This window comes from Melanotaenia boesemani, chromosome 14 (genome assembly GCF_017639745.1).
Source record: "Melanotaenia boesemani isolate fMelBoe1 chromosome 14, fMelBoe1.pri, whole genome shotgun sequence".
Taxonomy (NCBI): Eukaryota; Metazoa; Chordata; class Actinopteri; order Atheriniformes; family Melanotaeniidae; genus Melanotaenia; species Melanotaenia boesemani.
Window position 1 is genome coordinate 7,222,662 of NC_055695.1, and position 20,230 is coordinate 7,242,891.

The 20,230-nt window shown below is 42.1% G+C and overlaps 1 protein-coding gene across 2 annotated transcripts in view; it reads right to left on the bottom strand.

The window, feature by feature from the left end:
* Positions 1 to 18,480, bottom strand: part of aspm (assembly factor for spindle microtubules) — a 28,859-nt gene extending 10,379 nt beyond the window's left edge. Inside the window, exons 1-20 of one of the 2 annotated variants that reach the window (XM_042006973.1) lie at positions 18,071 to 18,480; positions 17,694 to 17,837; positions 15,252 to 16,725; positions 13,921 to 14,016; positions 13,706 to 13,807; positions 13,466 to 13,612; positions 13,130 to 13,369; positions 12,968 to 13,035; positions 12,723 to 12,864; positions 9,889 to 10,019; positions 9,086 to 9,261; positions 8,308 to 8,453; positions 8,054 to 8,139; positions 7,735 to 7,947; positions 7,427 to 7,631; positions 6,305 to 6,453; positions 5,709 to 5,837; positions 4,476 to 4,670; positions 2,158 to 4,338; positions 1 to 1,500 (exon numbers count right to left, since the gene is read on the bottom strand). The exon at positions 1 to 1,500 is cut by the window's left edge and continues 1,161 nt beyond it. In XM_042006973.1, coding sequence (XP_041862907.1) covers positions 1 to 1,500; positions 2,158 to 4,338; positions 4,476 to 4,670; positions 5,709 to 5,837; positions 6,305 to 6,453; positions 7,427 to 7,631; positions 7,735 to 7,947; positions 8,054 to 8,139; positions 8,308 to 8,453; positions 9,086 to 9,261; positions 9,889 to 10,019; positions 12,723 to 12,864; positions 12,968 to 13,035; positions 13,130 to 13,369; positions 13,466 to 13,612; positions 13,706 to 13,807; positions 13,921 to 14,016; positions 15,252 to 16,725; positions 17,694 to 17,837; positions 18,071 to 18,346 — 7,800 coding nt within the window. In that variant the 5' untranslated portion in view covers positions 18,347 to 18,480. Of the gene's footprint in view, positions 4,339 to 4,475; positions 4,671 to 5,708; positions 5,838 to 6,304; positions 6,454 to 7,426; positions 7,632 to 7,734; positions 7,948 to 8,053; positions 8,140 to 8,307; positions 8,454 to 9,085; positions 9,262 to 9,888; positions 10,020 to 12,722; positions 12,865 to 12,967; positions 13,036 to 13,129; positions 13,370 to 13,465; positions 13,613 to 13,705; positions 13,808 to 13,920; positions 14,017 to 15,251; positions 16,726 to 17,693; positions 17,838 to 18,070 lie in introns of both variants that reach the window. The other variant, XM_042006972.1, reaches the window with a different exon arrangement.
* Between the last annotated feature and the right edge of the window lie 1,750 nt (positions 18,481 to 20,230).

Genomic DNA, 20,230 nt, shown 5'->3' on the forward strand with positions numbered 1-20,230 from the left:
GAAGCTTCCTCTCGCTTGTCTCTGAAGAAGAAGAGCTCGATAGCGTCTCTGGATGATGATGGCAGACAGGCGCATAGCCTGAAACTTGACTTCCTCTCTGTGCTTTCTGAATGCAGACTGGATCACAGTAGCAGCCTGATGCCACCGAGCAACCTCCTTTCTCACCTGCTGACCTCTGTATGCAGCCTGAAGGACAACAGCAGCATCACGCATCATTCTGTATTGTTGCATTTGTTTAGTTGCTTTCAGAGTGGCCTGATATCTTCTCTGAAGGGTCAGGACGGCCGATTTCAGAGTGAGATACTTCCTGTGTTCACAGTGGGCTCTGTAAGCTCTCTGGATAACGCTGGCAGCCTGATGCTTTTCTTCGATTATTTGTCTGCATTTCATTCCTCGATATGCCGCCTGCAAAACAATGGCCGCTTCTCTGACCTCCTGATAATGTTTCACCTCAAGATGTTTCTGTTTCTGGGCTCTAAACCTCTGCTGTAGGACACATGCTGCCCAGCACTGTCTCCTGAAGGCCAGCTGCTGCTTACGCCTCTTAAAGTTAGCTTGGAGCACGGTAGCTGCCCTGTTCATATTTACAATTTCAGTCCTTACACGATGACCTCTGAAAGCTGCCTGCAGAACAACAGCAGATCGCTTCTTTTTCAGGAAGCTTCCTCTCGCTTGTCTCTGAAGGAGAAGAGCTCGATAGCGTCTCTGGATGATGATGGCAGACAGGCGCATAGCCTGAAACTTGACTTCCTCTCTGTGCTTTCTGAATGCAGACTGGATCACAGTAGCAGCCTGATGCCACCGAGCAACCTCCTTTCTCACCTGCTGACCTCTGTATGCAGCCTGAAGGACAACAGCAGCATCACGCATCATTCTGTATTGTTGCATTTGTTTAGATGCTTTCAGAGTGGCCTGATATCTTCTCTGAAGGGTCAGGACGGCCGATTTCAGAGTGAGATACTTCCTGTGTTCACAGTGGGCTCTGTAAGCTCTCTGGATAACGCTGGCAGCCTGATGTTTTTCTTCAATTATTTGTCTGCATTTCATTCCTCGATATGCCGCCTGCAGAACAATGGCCGCTTCTCTGACCTCCTGATAATGTTTCACCTCAAGATGTTTCTGTTTCTGGGCTCTAAACCTCTGCTGTAGGACACATGCTGCCCAGCACTGTCTCCTAAAGGCCAGCTGCTGCTTACGCCTCTTAAAGTTAGCTTGGAGCACGGTAGCTGCCCTGTTCATATTTGCAATTTCAGTCCTTACACGATGACCTCTGAAAGCTGCCTGCAGAACAACAGCAGATCGCCTCTTTTTCAGGAGGCTTCCTCTCGCTTGTCTCTGAAGAAGAAGAGCTCGATAGCGTCTCTGGATGATGATGGCAGACAGGCGCATAGCCTGAAACTTGACTTCCTCTCTGTGCTTTCTGAATGCAGACTGGATCACAGTAGCAGCCTGATGCCACCGAGAAACCTCCTTTCTCACCTGCTGACCTCTGTATGCAGCCTGAAGGACAACAGCAGCATCACGCATCATTCTGTATTGTTGCATTTGTTTCTTTGCTTTCAGAGTGGCCTGATATCTTCTCTGAAGGGTCAGGACGGCCGATTTCAGAGTGAGATACTTCCTGTGTTCACAGTGGGCTCTGTAAGCTCTCTGGATAACGCTGGCAGCATGATGCTTTTCTTCGATCATTTGTCTGCATTTCATTCCTCGATATGCCGCCTGCAGAACAATGGCCGCTTCTCTGACCTCCTGATAATGTTTCACCTCAAGATGTTTCTGTTTCTGGGCTCTAAACCTCTGCTGTAGGACACATGCTGCCCAGCACTGTCTCCTAAAGGCCAGCTGCTGCTTACGCCTCTTAAAGTTAGCTTGGAGCACGGTAGCTGCCCTGTTCATATTTACAATTTCAGTCCTTACACGATGACCTCTGAAAGCTGCCTGCAGAACAACAGCAGATCGCCTCTTTTTCAGGAAGCTTCCTCTCGCTTGTCTCTGAAGGAGAAGAGCTCGATAGCGTCTCTGGATGATGATGGCAGACAGGCGCATTGCCTGAAACTTGACTTCCTCTCTGTGCTTTTTGAATGCAGACTGGATCACAGTAGCAGCCTGATGCCACCGAGCAACCTCCTTTCTCACCTGCTGTCCTCTGTATGCAGCCTGAAGAATGACTGCTGCTCGTTGGGTTTGTTCATACTGTTTCCTTTGTTTCTTTGTTGCCACATTAGCCCGATACCTGTGCTGAACTTTAAGAACAGCCGACTTCAAAGTAAGGTAGAGTATGTGTTCACGGTGGGCTCTGTAAGCTCTCTGGATAATGACGGCAGCCTGATGCCGTTGTTTGATCAGTTGTCTTGATTTCATCTGACGGAAGGCTACTTGTATGACCACAGCAGCCTTTCTTTTAGCATTCAGAGTGTGCACTTCTGCTCTCATTTTTCTATTAGCTCTGTAGCGTGCTTGCGATACACTACAAGCCCACTGCAGTCTCTTGTAGTTGTTTCTCTGCAGATACTTTCTGAAGTGAGACTGAATAGTTGCAGCTGCCGTGTGCCTGATATGCTGCTGCTTTCTTACTGAGTAGCCTCTGTAGGCAGCCTGCAGACAAACGACTGCTGTGCGCTTTGACAGATAGTTCGCATGGCATGATCTTGCCAGGGTCACTGCTCTGTACCTCCGCTGACAGACCAAAGCTGCTGCCTTGATCGCTAGGAACTGCTTTCTAGCTTGGATAGTGAGAAACCTTCTCTGAATGACTGTAGCTGCTTCGTGCATGTCTGCAACCCTCCTCCTGTCCTTATGCCCACGATACGCTGCCTGGATGACCACAGCTGCAGATTTCATTGCTCTATACCTCTGCACCTGTTCATCTCTGACTATTTTAGCCTTGTAGCGTTGCTGAATAATAATGGCAGCACACTTTGTGGCCAAGTAAGCTATACGAATTCTGTGCATCCTGAACTGAGCTTGGATTGCTCTGGCAGCGTTGTGCCTCTTCTTCAGATCTCGCCTTACTCTAAATCCCCTGAAGATGGCTTGTATCTTTATGGTGGCCTGTTTTAGCTCCCTGAACTCCTTTTGCTGGGCCCTGCAGAGGAGGAGAGCTCTGTATCGGCACTGGGTGATAATTGTTGCACTCTGGAGGAGAAAATATTGTTTCCTACATAAAAACATCCTGACCACAGACTGAATGGAAGTAGCAGCCTTGTGCTTTTTCCTCAGCTCTGTTCTAACTCTCATGCCTCTGAATCCAGCTTGGAGTGCAACACATGCAGCTTTTTTCTGCAAGTACACCCTCCGCATCTCCTTTCCAGCTGCAAAGGCTCTGAAATGATGTTGAATGACTACAGCTGCTGCCTTCTGGGATCTGTACTCTGCTTGTACTTTGTGCCGACGGTAGCAGGTCTGTATCAGTGTGGCAGACCGATGCCACATCTCTATTCTCTTCCTGTCAGCTCTGCCTCTCCAGTTGGCTTGTATAACGAGTGCAGCCTTCCTGACAGCATCAAACTCCCTCTTTGCCTTGCGAGCCAAAACTGCAGCTCTATACTTTTGCTGTATTACAGCTGCAGCTTTCTTCAAGACAAGAAACTTCTTTTGGGCAGCATATTTCCTAAAATCTGCCTGGATCGCTGTCGCCGCCTTGTGTTGCTTTTTTAGTATCTCTCTTGCCACTTTTCCACGATAAGCCGCCTGTATGGTAACAGCTGCACATCTCATTCTCACAAACTTGTTTCTTTCCATGTTTCTTGCCACAGAGGCCCTGAACCAGCGCTGGATTGTGATTGTAGCACATTTCCTCTTTAGCTCCAGTTTTCTGACATTATACCCTCTGAAGGCACTTTGGATGACAACAGCAGAGCGATGCTGCAGCTTCAACATCTGAAAACGACGCCGTTGTGTATGGCCTCTGTACCGAGCCTGAATGAGCACAGCGCTTCTCTTCAGCTTTCTGTATTGATGGAAACACAGCTGCATCCTGCACCAAGACTGAATTCTTACAGCAGCATCATATTTTTCTGCCCTTTTCTTCTTGTACCATCTCTTAAACGCAGCTTGGATTCGTTGAGCAGCACAATTTTCCTTTTGTGTTTTCCGAACTTTCCAGCTTCTGTATGCTCTCTGTAGTTTCACCACAGCGGTCCTAAGACGGAGAAATACTCCCCGGTCTCGTCGTGACAAAATCCAAGCTCGTGAATACTTCTGAATGACCCTGGCCGCCCAGTAAATTTTCCCATAGGCAGCAGCTGCCCGCCGCATTCGCCACTGCGCTTGAATTACAATTGTGTAATATCTCAGGCGTTGGTAGGCCCTCAAGGCAGAAAACATCCTCCACTGAGCCTGTACAGAGAAGAGACAAATCGCAAATGTTAACTAGGCAGAATATAATTTTTTAATCATGAATAATAATGTATCCCTGGTTAAACTCTTAAAACTGAGATTTACACATTTTCAGTTGCATTTGCACAAACACCTACCTGGATGAGAGTCGCGGCTCGGTGCTGCATTGCCCAGAGTTCAGCCTGTTTCTTCAGCCTCAGCCTGTTGCGAGCTACATACCCCCTCCAGACTGACTGGATGAGAACAGCAGCTCGATTCTGCCTCTTGACTCGACGCTTCTGAAGGAAACTTCTTACCACAACCTGAATTTTTACAGCAGCCTTGTTTCTTTCCTAAAACCAATAAAAAACAAACCAATTATTACCCCTTTTCCAACTTCCTCCTCCCCAATCACTTCCCACAAGAAAAGGTAAACAGGCTTCACTAACTTTGACTGATTTGTAACATCTGGGCAACAGAAGGGTTTAAAGTTCAGGACTAAATCTTTGGTGTGAAATTAAGAGTGCAGAAAAGTTGCATAACTGATGAAATATTGTATCTTTATACACCAAGCAGTTGCAGCAACACTGTTGTTATTATAAAGCAGCATTTCTATCCAGTATTCAGGCTCCTTTTTGGCCTCAAGCATCTCCACCAGTAGAAATGACTGGATTTTAAATATATACATTTTTTAATCCACTCATTTCTTTGAAAAGTTCAGTTTGAGTGACTACGTTTGTTGACCACTGAGTTATTGCAGTTCACACCAAATTCAACTTCATATTGACACTAACAGAGTACTGACAGTGATAAGTTGTAGGGAAGCGCTGAATAATGAGCTGAAAGACACTACAAAGATGCGTTTGACAAAACTGTCTTTCACATACAGTATTTTTAACCAGCTTATGTATAAATATATTAAAATATTAATGGTTGCCTGTTTGAGCTACATGATTTGTGTCCAAATCCTACAGATACAATTAAAACAAACCAAATAAAGCTAGTTTGCAATTCAACTGCTGAATACAAGAGTCAAATTAGAAAAGTTGCATATCATAAGATCGATACAAAATCATTTATTAAAGTATAAAATAATTCATCAAAATCTTTGAACAAAAGGTTAAATGTGTAAATAAATTAAATGAAAAATGTCAAACACAATGTGATCAACTTTTGCTGATTCTAGTGTAAGACGACGAGCAGGGTCAGTGAAAGATATGTAAAACATAACCGACACACAGCTGTAACAGCTGGAGTTTGGCTGGAACTCGGATTTAACCCTCCAACCCAGAGGCGCCGTCTCAACGATCAGGGTTACTGCTGGTACCACACAGGGTGATCTAAATTCTGTTTTCATGTATGAATATAAAGGAAAAGAAAAACCACTAAACCTCGTAGAGCTGCAGATCTTTCTGTAGTCTGTATTTCCTCCAGGCGCCTTGTATGACCCGGGCTGCTCTGGTTTCGTTCCGCAGGTCCAGCAGACGAGCACAGAGGAAAGACAGGTAGGACATCACCACCTGCAAATAAATCCACCTGGATGAAGAATTTCACTTTGGTCTTTACAAAGGCTTTTCTATCATGTCTTACAGGTAAGTATGAATATTCTTGCACAGGTATGGACTTTTAATCTTAAACATTAGACTGTTCTATTGGGTGGTTCAGAAATTATTTTTCATTCCACATTTTGCTTCTATAAAACTAGATTGGAAGCAAATATCTGGATCTCTATTAGATACAGGATTAAACTAGTACATGTTTCTTAGAAGCAAATGTCACAGTATAAAGAGATTTTTTAACTGTGCCAGAAAAATAAAGCAACTGTATCATTGTACATATGACTCATTTACATATGATCCAATAAATAAAACAGTTTTTGACCAAATAGGAAAATTGTATAGTAAAAATGTTTTTGCTTTTCCTGCATTTTGTTGACAATAATCTGTGTGCAGCAGAGGTTTGAAGAAAACCTCCCGCCTGATCTTACTTTCTCGTTCGGGATGGTGTTGGACATGTCGGCTGGGTTAATCATGGCTGGAACTCCCCCAAGAAAGGCCACAGCACTGTTAACCAACCTGAAGTTGTTTTTCTCATTCTCCAGCAGCTCCTTAAACTCCACTGATGGAGAATTTGGGCCTGTTGAATCACACAGAAACTGTTATCAGCTCAGATGTTGTCTGTATAGTTTATTAAAATTATTCTTAGAATAAATAAAATATAAATTTTCAAGCTATGGTATTGCTCAGCCTTTTTCTGAAACTGAACCACTATGGCTATCTGTTATATTCAAGAAATTAAATGAATCAGCAAAATATTATCTATTACCTCCGAGTAGAAATGATCATAAAAGCATCTACTTTAATTAACATGAATTCTTTGTCTCTTTTTATTACAGAGTGAACGACAAAGTTTTGCCTGATGCACCACAAATGTCTTTAAAATAAGAAAAAGGAATCATCTACTACTGTGAAGTGAAAGAACAAGGTTGTGTGACACCATCAGAGGGTGGTGTTTTAGACTAGGTTATTAATTAAAATTAAAATTCGTTCCAACCAGTAACATGCCTCAAAGAGGAAAACACAACACTGCAAATATGTGAATATACACAGGAGGAAAACTGAAGAAATTCTTCAGTAATTACAGGTAATTACTGAAGAGTTTGCTATAACATCCAGGATTGTCCGCGGCAGGGATTTCCAACTCTGGTCCTCAAGAGTCACTCTGCAGGTTTTAGATGTTTCCCTGCAGCATCACATCTGATCCAAATAAAACAAGTCTCCCCAACAGCTTGTTAAGTTCTGGACAAGCCTATTTATAGCCCATTAATCTGAATCAGGGATGATGCAGCAGGGAAACGTCTCAAACCTTCAGCACTGTCGCTGTCAAAGATCAGAGTTGGAGATCTCTGAGATGCATCATATCTGGGAAGACCGACCACATCAAAAACTTGCTGAGTCATGTTACTTTAATCTCTACCAGGTAAAGTCTGATTTGCAAATGTATTTCTACTCTCCCTAACACTTTTAAAGTCTAGTTGAAACAGGCAAAAATCCCAAGCAGGTGTTTTGTGTGACGGCTGCACTGAGCTCGCAGCACAGGGGACATGTACCATTCTGGCCTGTCGGAAAGGAGTCAAAGGAGCTGTCAGAGTCGCTGGCTGAACAGCTGAGCTCCAGGCGGCCTCTGGGCGAGCACTCGACAGTCTGGGTGGTGCCGTGACTGACAGACGCTGCTGGTAGGAGGCTGGGGTGATAGTGGTGGATAAGGTAGCAGAGCACGCGACCATCTGAGAACGCCACAGTGAAGTTCTCCACCTGTACAGACAACTGATTTCAAGTACTGTTCCAGCAGTGAAGGGGTCATGTTGTATATATCTATGTTAACACCTGAAACTGTGAGTGAAGATAAAAAGGTCACCTTCAGGTTGTAGAAGTCACAGACAGCGCGGACCCAGTCCATCAGCAGAGTAATCTTGGTGCTCATGTGTTCGTAAGGCACCCTGAACTTTGCAGGACTCGGCTGAATTCCCAGGTCGGCTCTCAAGGAGGCTAGCCTGCGTTTGGTCCTCAGAGTCCTCCTCAGGAAGCCGATCTCCTCCCTGAGCTGATCCTCGTCCAGAATCACCTCCACCTTCGCACATTAATGAATAAAAGGGTGTGAATCAACAACACAGGAAACTCACAACAAAAGGATCATTATAACTCTAAATAATCGAAAACATAAACAAGATGCATACGTGGAATGCAAAGATGATTTTCCACAAGAGGCTCAGCGTTTTCTCTCGGTGTCCATCAACAATGTCTCTTGAATCAATAATGGAGCCTAAAAACATAAACGGAGATCATAAATCTTATTTAATAACATCAGTTTAATTAAATTCTGAAAAAAATCCAGGAAAAATTCTGTTAGTGTGTCGCTGTTCATAAGATTGTGAAAAGAAGATGCAATTTCAGAAGACTAAAGATGGAGGAGTCTGTGTGTCGTAGTTACCGCGTTCATCTTTAAGGTCCACCCCTTTGCCTTTAAGCACCTGCAGGGCAACGTCGACATTGTGCACCTTCTGCAGGCGGCTGATGGCGGGCAGACGGAGCTTCGCTGAAAAACTCCAGTCCTGAACAAGCAGCTCCATCACACGCCTGGAAGCAACACCATATGACAAGAAAAAAAAAATCATCATCATCATTATTACATGGTGTTTAAAAGGAATCCTTACTTGCGCTCCTTATTTAAATCTACTCAGTCAAATTAGCATCTTTTTTTTAGCTTTTCTGTGTTTTTGCAGAATAGCGTGTTTAGATAAAAACTAAAAGGCCAGCACGGCAGAAAGTTAAACTGAGCAGATTGTGAACACAATGGTCAGATTTACAGGTGAGTTAACGTTGGACTTAAACTAGATGTGCTTACAAAAACACTGCTTGAGACAGGTTGTCAACCTATGTGAGTTTTTTAATGGCCAATGCAGATTGAAGAGCAGGTAAAGTGATGCATCTGTCAATTTAATAACACATTAAGTGTTAAAAAAAAAAAGAATGTAGTATTAAAAAAAATCTGGAATGACGTTGCTGGACTTTTATGAACAATTCTTAAATAATTCTGATTTTTCTGATTGCTTTAGTGAATCTTGTCTGTCAGCGATGAACCTACTTTTTAAATGAAATGTTTTAGCTTTTTTTGTTTAGCTATCAGCTACAGGGAATGTAACTGAGCCCTCTGACAGCTGGGATCTGGGATCAGGGCAGAGCATTAAAATTCAGGACATCTCACTCACACAAGACGAATGCCACATTTTAGGTCAACGGCTAAATTCTTCACAGCAAAGTCAAACTCGTCGAGGGGCGTCTGAACGTGGGAAACCGGTAGCCCGAGGTAGGCGAGGTGCCGGGGCAGGATCCCCTCTCCGCTCAGGAAGTCTCTTGAGAAGGCCAGCAGCAGGTCTCTAGTTGCCTATAAGACAATCATAAGCATTCATTATCTTAACCACTTAGTCCAACACAGATATGGACAAACAACCATTCACACACACACACACTCACTCCTAGGGAGAATTTAGAATAACCAATTTACCTAACATGCATGTCTTTGGACAGTGGGAGAAAGCCGGAGAACCCGGAGAGAGCCCATGCATACACAGGGAGAACATGCAAACTCCACACAGAAAGGCCACCGCCCCCAGGTTCAAACCTCCCCCAGCCGAGGCTTGAACCGGCAACGCTCTTGCTGTGAGGCTAACCACCACACCACCGTGCAGCCCAGAATCACAATGCATGATAAAATAAAATTAAATTAAAAAATAAAATAAAAAAGCCTGAATCCTGTTAGGTTCAATGAATCCTGCTTCCTTTGCAATTCAAACAGTTTACTGGTTCTTTAGAGTGGTGTAACTACTACTAATATATTTGGCGTATCTCATGTTTGCAACCCGACACAAGACAAAGTGATGAACTGGGATTCATATACATCAGCTTTCATGTGACTAGAAACATTTGATTAACAGTGTGATGGCACAGACACATAAATACACAACGGTTCTTTATGGATTTGGTTTATGGGAATAAAGAGGAGTCGGTGTACCTTGAACTCTGCATCCACACAGAACAGACAAGGGTCATGTTCAATCAGACGGGATCCTTTGGCTTTGTCCAGGAAACAGACCAGCAGGAGCAGCTTCTTCAGTGTGAAGCGAGACAGCGCCTCCTCATGGCCTAATGGAGAAAAGGTCAAGATCTGTTAATGGATGATACAGCAAACAATAAAACTTTTTAGACAGTGTGGGATCATATTTACAAGAGGTTTCTGGTAGAAAAAGACAAACAAATTAAACTGAAAAATAAGCTATTTTTCCAGAAGCGTTTCTCCAAAAGAAGGGAAAACTTATACATTTATGTTCCAGTTTGTGACAAAGTTCTGTTGTTTTTGTTTGTAATTTATTTAAGTAGCTCAGAAATATTGCATTATTTTTCCAAATTAATTTCAGGACTCAAAAGTTGATCCACTTAGCTTTGAAATATAATTTTTTATAGGAGAGTGGCGGCAGCCATCATTGGAAAAGAGTTTTTTATTGCTTTTACTACAGGGTGTGCAGAATTATTAGGCAAGTTGTATTTTTGAGGATTAATTTTATTATAGAACAACAACTATGTTCGCAATGAAAACAAAAGACTCATAAATATCAAAGCTGAATATTTTTGGAAGCTGGAGTGGGGCTTTTTTAGTTTTAGTATCTTAGGAGGATATCTGTGTGTGCAGGTGACTATTACTGTGCATAATTATTAGGCAACTTAACAAAAACCAAATATATACCCATTTCACTTATTTATTTTCACCACGGAAACCAATATAACAACTCAAAATTTACAAATATACATTTCTGGCATTCAAAAACAAAACAAAAACAAATCAGTGACCAGTATAACCACCTTTCTTTGCGAGGACACTCAAAAGCCTGCCATCCATAGATTCTGTCAGTGTCTTGATCTGTTCATGATCAACGTTGCATGCAGCAGCAACCACAGCCCCCCAGACACTGTTCAGAGAGGTGTACTGTTTTCCCTCCCTGTAGATCTCACATTTGATGAGGGACCACAGGTTCTCTATGGGGTTAAGATCAGGTGAACCAGGAGGCCATGTCATTTTTTTCCCTTCTTTTAGACCTTTTCTGGCCAGCCACGCAGTGGAGTACTTGGATGCGTGTGATGGAGCATTCTCCTGCATGAAAATCATGTTTTTCTTGAACGATGCTGACTTCTTCCTTTACCACTGCTTGAAGAAGGTGTCTTCCAGAAACTGGCAGTAGGACTGGGAGTTGAGCTTGACTCCATCCTCAACCCGAAAAGGTCCCACAAGCTCATCTTTGATGATACCAGCCCATACCAGTACCCCACCTCCACCTTGCTGGCGTCTGAGTCGGAGTGGAGCTCTCTGCCCTGTACTGATCCAGCCACTGGCCCATCCATCTGGCCCATCAAGACTCACTCTCATTTCATCAGTCCATTAAACCTTAGAAAAATCAGTCTTATCATATTTCTTGGCCCAGGCTTGACGTTTTATCTTGTGTGTCTTGTTCAGTGGTGGTCGTTTTTCAGCCTTCCTTACCTTGGCCATGTCCCTGAGTATTGCACACCTTGTGCTTCTTGGCACTCCAGTGATGTTGCAGCTCTGAAATATGGCAAAACTGGTGGCCAATGGCATCTTGGCAGCTTCACGCTTGATTTTCCTCAGTTCATGGGCAATTATTTTGCGCCTTGTTTTTTTCAACACACTTCTTGCGACCCTGTTGACTATTCTGAATGAAACGCTTGATTGTTCGATGATCACGCCTCAAAAGCTTGGCAATTTTAAGAGTGCTGCATCCCTCTGCAAGACATCTCACTATTTTTGACTTTTCAGAGTCCGTCAAATCTCTCTTCTGACCCATTTTGCCAAAGGAATGGAAGTTGCCTAATAATTATGCACACCTGATATAGGGATACTGTGAAGTGAAGCTGACAGAAGCTCCGATCATCTCTGCCCTCGCAGTATTGAAGTAACGTTATATATAAACAATTTATGTTAAAATACCTGGTTAGTTAAAAATCATGTTCAGGTTGACCAACTAGTAAGCAGGTGGAGAAACTTTTCCCGATGATCCTTATGAGAAAGATGCTTCTACTTCTGTGAAGTCGATATTAGTAGATATTATTCTTGGATCTATGATCTCATCAGCGGGACCTGATCACATGACCTGTTCACAACACCGTCAGATTGTGTACAAGTTGTTTTTACCATAAAATAATGCAAAAGGATTTAGAAACTGTATCAAAAATGATTCATGCAGCATTAAAGTGTTAAGAATAGAAATGTTATGTTTTTTTCCCCCAAGGACTATAGGGATTTTTAGAAAGTTAATAAGAATTTTGAAGTTGTTTTAATAGCATAATCTGGCATTTAACAGACTAAAGAATCAAATGATTAACAACAAAAATTTAAAACAGATGGCAATTTAAGGATTTTTCACTCATAGCGGTCGGAGGCCATAACCATTATCCATCCTGTCTCACTAACTAAGGATGGATTTATTTAATTTTCTCAATTTTGAGGAGTCTGCTCCTCTGCCAGCAAAAGGAGGGAAGCAGATTACAGTTTGGGCCATTGAAACTTTTACAAGCACTCAAGTTATTCAATTAAAAACTCTTCCACAAGTTAAGTTTCACTCATCGACTGCTCCTGCTTCCTCATGATAATGCAGGGAGCTTTATGTTTCTGCACTAAGCGGAAACACAAAATAGAACAAGAGCTGATAACAAAATATCCCTTTAATTACTGTGGATTTAAATAAACTATAAATTGCATCTATAGGAAGTCTTCACCTCTAAATATTCCTGAACTTTCTGCAGCACTTAAAATGTAAAAAGAAAATTTAACATTACCATCTTTGTAAAGATGAGGCACTCTGGGGTGTCTGAACTCTGCGGCAATGTCTGGGTTCCAGAGCAGCCGCTGGAGGATGAACATGGCCAAACCCAAGGCGTCACTGTTGCTCTCAAGAGAGATCAACTCACCGAAGATCGTCTGGGGGGGTCGAGCAACATTATGATTGTGAAGACAAGAACGATAACAAAGGAAAAGATAAAGAACGACAGATTAGAAAAGCAGAAGGACGCTTTTAAAATACCTCGAGACCAATCCGCAACCATAACGGATTGTACGACAGGAGCCAGTTCAGGACTTTTTTGCGTTCACCTGAAAGGTAACAGAAACAAAAAGACAATAACTTTCAGAAATACAGATCTGAAATTCAGAGCTTTAAAAAGTGCTACACTTCCAGGACTTTTACCAATGTCCTTCCAGAGGTGGCGGTCTTTCCGAATAAGGAGCCTTTGGGCCTCCACCTCCAGTTCGAGCCTCTGAATGGCCTTGACCATGGCCTCAGATGTGAACAACTGGCAGGCAGAGCGCCGGAGACGGTTTAGCTTCCGTTTGGCCGTGTAGGTGCTGAAGGACATCTCCTCTTTGGTAGGAGCTTTAGGCACACTGAACTTCTCATCGTTTCCCATGGCGAGAGACACGGCGCTCACTACGCAGGACACGAATGGGAGGTGACGTTTAAGCACTTACAGACCGCAAGATGCTACAAACAAACTTCTCCCAAAGAGTGTTTGCTGTGCGTTACCTTTAGCAACTTCAGTGTTGACTTTAAAGTCATCGGGGGTAAGGACGTAGTTGATCCACCAGGTGAATCCCCTCTCCTGCTTCTCAATCCACCTCTCATCATAGAACATGTTTTTGGCAGCGAACGGCATCGGATGTCTGGGTAAAGCTGTAAGAAAAGAACAGACAACAAATTATAACTTAGGGGAAACAAAAGCAAAGTACCTTTTTCTTTAGATTTCAGTGTTTCACCATGAAGTACCTGTTTGAGTCGGCTTGATGAAGGTCAGCTTCGACTGCGCTACAGCAACTACTTTTGCAACCTTCACAGATGGAGCACCACACCCCCGCAGGGATGAAGTACCTGTCAGCGATGGAAACGCTTTTTTATTAGGAAAAAGGTGTATCAGTAAATTGTAAAATATGATGTTACATGTTGGGTCCCTTGAGAGCACTCTACCAGATCTTACTGTTTACCTTGTGAGCTGGTTTTGGAGCTTGGTTGTTTAGCCTGGGAAAGAACTACAGACTTTGTAGTCCTAAGAGATGATGCTGTCGCGGACCGTGTCGAACCTGAGGAAAAAGGAAAAGATTCAACCTCTTAGGAACGCTGTTATCACTTATCTAATACTGCTCGCTGTGTGTGAGCACACACTGTTTTAGCACTGAGCACTTTTCTGAATAACAAACGGGTGCAGCCGTGGTTTAAAGATGTCTTCTACGAGCTGATGTGACAAGATTACTTTGTGAAAAAGATTTAAATAGCCTAACAGACAAACATTTAGATATTTTGATGGATAATTAATATTTAATAGTTGACATAATTAATAAAAACCTTGATGTGTAGATTTAACACTGATTTAGATGGCTGACAGATGAATGACGGATGATAAATTATCAAAAGTTGATAAACATTGAGAGGAATTATACTTAACAGAAACATGGATCAAACATTTGTTAGATTTATAGATATATGAGCGCATGTGTTGCAGACTGTGAGCAAAACTGATAAAAACGAGAGCAGGTTCATTGATCACGAGTTTGGATTTACAAATATTTTCTGTGTCCTCCTCCGATGGAGCTGAGATGACCTTAGATGTGATATGCTTAGACAAGTGACTGATGATTAATGGATGATTAATGATGATGACTAAGATGGATGATAACAATAAATTGATTAGAAAGCAGATTTTGTTGGATGATTGATAGTTAATAGATTGTTGGCCAATGGTGCTTGATCAACAGAAGTCACTTTATTTAGATTTCTAGACCCTGTCTACTCAGCTTAGCACGACTGGGTTTTTAGGGTTTTCCATTCGGTAGCGGCACCTGGTACCAGGTACTGTTGTAGCACCAATGAGGCTGGGGCTCCAAATGGGCTGAATCGAGCCAAAAATGTAACTTTATAGCACAAAAATGTGCTATAGCGACCCCACCTGCAATGAGGTGGTTCTTAATTACAATTGCAAAACGACCAAAACTGAGTGGAGCCGAGTAGAAACGGGTGGAAAAGAAGCTCTAGAGGCGTGAAAAGATGTTGATGAGGATGAGGTGTGCAGTTGATTAATACATGCTTGAGCAATGGATGTTAGAAAAGATCAATTACATCATCATTATCTAGTCAGATGGATGATATTTAGAGATATTTGGAAAAACAAAACAATTACAAACTAGATAGTTAAACAGCCTATAATAATAATAATAAGATTAAGACATCCAGTAATATACCTCAACCTGGACATGTGAATCAATTCAACTTAAACATTCCAACAATGACTTAACTTCATGAAGAAGATGAACTTTCTCACCTCTTGCTCCCGGTCGCTGTGGTGCGTTTTTCTTCCGTACCGATCTCAGGGACTCAGTTTTTCCAGCCACCACTCTGCTCCTTTTAACGCACTCAGATTTCCCAGCATCCTCAGTCTTCCCATCACATTTCAAATACTCCTCACTCTTTCTCTTCTTGGTCTTCACTGCCACATGAACAGGAAACAAGTCTTCCTGATTGGAAGGAGGTGCACTATCAGTCAGGGACTGCTCAGACACATGGGAGGATGAGACCATGACTGGAGGAGAGGTGATGGGAAAAGTGTGGGGAACAGGAAATGATGAAGGCGGAGAGGTGACCGAGAAAGAAAAATGAGAGGGAACAATGTTTAGAGGGGAGGAAACGGGGAAGATGACTGGTGCTGGTGAGCCATCAAGCCTTGAGGTTGGGCTGGAAGAGGTAAACTCTGGGATTCGGTGTCCATCGTCACTCACTGTGGCTTCTGTGTCCACATCGATAACAGGAAGGCTTGGCGTGTCTGGTCCAGACTCACACGGAGTGCTGCTGTCAGAAAGTTCAAGTGTTTTCTCTAACAGTCGTCGCCGTGATTTCTTTACTTTCCTTCCACCAGGACTGATCACCTCTGCTGGTGCTTTGCTCTTAGTCACTGTGACAGATGTAAAAGACACCTTTTTAACCTTTCCTGTCACTTTCTCCTCTGAAACGACGTCTTTTTTACTGACAAAGAAAGTAAGTCTCTGCTCATTGGACTCTGACAGTTCCGGGCTGTGCGGTAAAGCTTTGAGGGATTCCCCGTCGCTTCCACAGTCAAGTTTCTCACTCTTAGATTCCAGCGAATCTGAAAACTCACAGCTTGAACTTGTGTCTCGAGGACTGGTGTTAAGATGGCTCAGATCAGAGTCGATCAGGGCCAGAGCATCTTTCAAAGACAAAGCAGGGACACTGTCCACATCAACAGCAGCTGACTGTACCGAAGCTGAAAATGGACTCTCCGACTTAATATGAGGCATCAGCTTCTTGAACCTCTCAGGTGTCCCGACAGGTGACAGCGTCCTGTTGAGCTTTCTGGAAAGATCTTTGTTTTCTGGCTTTTCTGCCAGAGTGTCTGGACTGGCAGACACGTTGCCCGAGTCCACAAACTTTGTGGCCGGGACAAGCAGAACAGGAGAGCTCTTCTGAACTTGGAAAATTTCCTGGTCTGACAAAGCTAGAGACTGAATCCTCTGCTTAGGATTTAGAGCCTTGTTTTCCCCTGATTCCAGAGAGGGCGCATCAATCAGGCCGTCTTTCATGAGGGATCTCTGTCCGGCAGCTCTGCCAGCATTAAGCGAAGCAAGCGGGCTTCGGGGTTTGTCCAGCTTGTACTGCGGCTTTCGGGACACTTGGAAAGTTTTATTGGCACCCATCTTTAGCGGAGGCTCAGTTTTCTTTTTCCTTGGTGCAGCTACTCTTTCACCTTCTCTCTTGTTTTTGATTGTGTCCCATAAGCTCTTCTGAAACACAGATTTAAAGAAACATGAATTTTAGCATAATTCTTTATTCAGTGGAACATAATTATTGTTAAAATATATCACAATAAAAATAAATCTATGGAGATTTAATAAAAAAAATGCTTGGTATGCTATAATGCAAATTTATTAATTCAATCCACCAAGCAATCCAAAATAGTGACTACCAACAGAAGAATATGGCGCAGCTCTGGAAATCATCCTCTCTGTCAGGTACCATAGAGCAGTGGTTTTCAAACTTTTTGAGCCACAGCCACTAAGATAAGATGCATTGATGTTCATGACTCCCAACCCCACACAGCAACTTAGTGGTTAATGGGTATCAATGGGTTATCTTGCAGCATCCTTTAAATGTAAGGCTGGAAAACTGTCAGAATCTTCATAAATAAGGAGGATAAAGTCATTTTTGGTGGTTCACGGAATAAAAATGTCAAATTCAGACTTTTAATATGACATGTGTACTAACTTTGTTGTTTATGCATTATTGTGTTAAAACAAACTGCTCACCCCTCTTCCCTCATGTAGGAGACTGTGCTACATCCAGTCAAAACAGCCAGACTGAAAAACAGCTTCTACCCAGATGCAGTCAGAATCCTGAACACTTTCCCCAATTTACCGAAGCCTTATTTTAACCATGCAGCAGTACTTTTGTTTTTGTACAGCACCATCACCTTAAGCTGTTGTTTCTCTGCTATGTGGTGTGGAAAATTGTTTTCTTCGTCATCTCCTGCATTTTATTTAGGTATATTGTTAATGCACTCTATATTTTTCCCTCCTTATTACAACCTCTTTTAATCTACACATACCAAGATCAGAGTAACACAACCACTGTACAACCATGTCAAAGGTGGAATGACAAAGTTGAGTTGAATCATTGCAGGGGTTTTTGGCACATTTTCTCTGTTTGTTAAATTTATGTAAGAAGAGATTTAACAGTCTTTAGGTTGCGCTACCTTTTTCTTTTTTGGTGCCTCTGCTCTCCCCAGCAGAACTGCCTGGTGCTTGAGGACTCCATTGGCATTGAAGATGATGAGCTCTCTGATTCCACCTTCATCAGCTGGAGTCCAGGTTACTGTCAAACTGAAAGAGCCCTCAGGCTGCAACACAAACAATACAAGAGGACTCAGTAAACAGATTCTTCTCCTTGAACAGTTAGATTCTTGTGCCCAGTTAGAAAATTAAACGAGAGAAAATATCGTATATGCTCAGCCCAAAGTTGGTTTTTAAGTAGCGATTAATTATTTTAGCTTAATCGCTTGTATGGTGTACACTAGACCTGTTCATCTAAGCATACAATGTTAGTTAAAATAAAAAATAAATTAATAAATACCTTAATCGTGAACGTGTTGTGGTCCACAGAAAAGCCTTTGCTCGAGGGGATTTTGTCAACAGTAACCTGCGCGTGCACATCCTCTGTAGGGTTTTCGACTTGCAAAACAACCGACTTCGAGGTGCCCAACTTTACCGTGCCAAATGCCACAAAAGGAGGCTTTGAAAACTGAATCAAACTCAGAACCGGAGTGTCGTTCTCTTTGTTTGCGTCTTCTCTCCTCACCGGACTGAAGTCCAGAAATCCACGCTGAGCTGAAGTAACCGCTTCAGTCATTTTAAACTATAAAAAAAACTGCTTAAAACCAATCTACATCTCATACAGTTGTTAAAAAAACAAAAACAAGTCAACTAATGTTAACGCGAAGTACTGCCGTTTTATGCAGACATTAGCCAACTAGCAAACGTTTGAACACGCTTCCCACATCAACAGACTCGTTGACTGTCTAGTTTGAAATGTGGCCGAAATGTTTGATCAGCCAATAGCAAGCAAATGCTTCATATGTCACGCCCAATGGAGAAGGAGAAAGCGTTCAATCTATGAGAATGCACATCTATAAACCAATCAGGATCCGACAACATGTTTAAACCGCCAAAATCCCCGCCTACTTTCAGAGATCAAACTAATATGAGGTTCCGTTTGTGTCAAAAAAAAGTACATGTAATGTGTGTATGTAGATGTTGGTTTGTGTTGTTGCTACGTGTCTTTGGCTGATGTCTATTTCTTAAATGTTTTTGCTTAGTGTTGTTGCTTTATGCATATGTCTATGTTGCATATGTGTTTGTTGCATATGTCTATGTTGCATATGTGTTTGCTGCATATGTAAATGTTGAACATAGTATTTGTTGCATATGTCTATGTTGCATATGTGTTTGCTGCATATGTAAATGCTGAACATAGTATTTGTTGCATATGTCTATGTTGCATATGTGTTTGCTGCATATCTATTTAGACGTTGTAGCACTCTGCACGTCTCCTTACCTTCTGTGATTGGTTAATGTCGTTGCTTTCTGTTGTTGGTTCATGTCGTTGGTCCTTGTCGTTGGTCTCTGTTGCTGTTGCCCTCGTCATTAATAAATAACTGTTAACTTGGACAATGTCTCATCTAAGTGTTTATTAAGTATTACAAAAATGCTGGACTTTCAATATAAAAGGTTTCAAAATGTTTCGTTTTTGACCTCGTTGTATTCACTTCAGGCATCAACTGGGACAGCAAAGGGGTCCTAGCGCAAACAGCGTTGGGCTAATGATAGGGGTTAATTCTTGGTCTAAAACTTTAAAATTAACCCTGGAGTTCTTTGTATAAAGAAGTACACACATTGTATAAATAAATGTGTGCCTATACAAAGTATAAATGTGTGCCTGCATTTGCAGGACTCAGATCGCTCTGCATGGTAACTAGAGTCTGGGCCACTGGATTGTTTAATCATAGTTCAACCAATTGAAAGTGTATACCACTAGGGGGCCTAATTGGTCAATCAACGCTAAGCATTTTTTTTTTTTTTTTTTTATGAAACTCATTTATATTTCAATTGAGAACAGCCTTATCCTTGGAGGACATTTTAATATTTGAAATGATCAAAATACCATCCGTGCCTTCATTCAGGGACTCTAAGGACTCATTGCCAAGTTTTGGGGCCCCAAAACAGGGAATCATTGCCCATTGTGTATTCAAGTTTTACAGCAGCATGAGGGCCACCATAGGCACAAAGTAAATTTCAGATGTAGCCATAGTGGGGAAAAACCTTCTTTAACGCAAATAGAATTTTGGATACATCCTCAAAACTTAAAAAAAAAAAAATAAATGTACGAGTTAATATTACTCCCAACAAGTTAAATTATTTCACAAGTAATGGAAACGGCTTGTTTTCCATGTTTCCAAATATCTCATATTGTAATTTGAGGTTTGGCAAAACAGTTTGTTCACTATTGACACACTAACCAACTTTGACAGAATGAGCTTGTAAAATGTAATGAAGACTGGGGCAGAACTTAACCATATTTAAAAAAAAAAAAAAAAAAAAATGTATTATTGGACTATATACCCACTTTTGATGTTTTAAAGAACTGTGATAATACCATTGACCAAAATCAAGTCTGCAGAGGGGAAAAGAATAGCTTTCTAATGTATAAGAATGGAAAGACATTTTGGCCAAATTA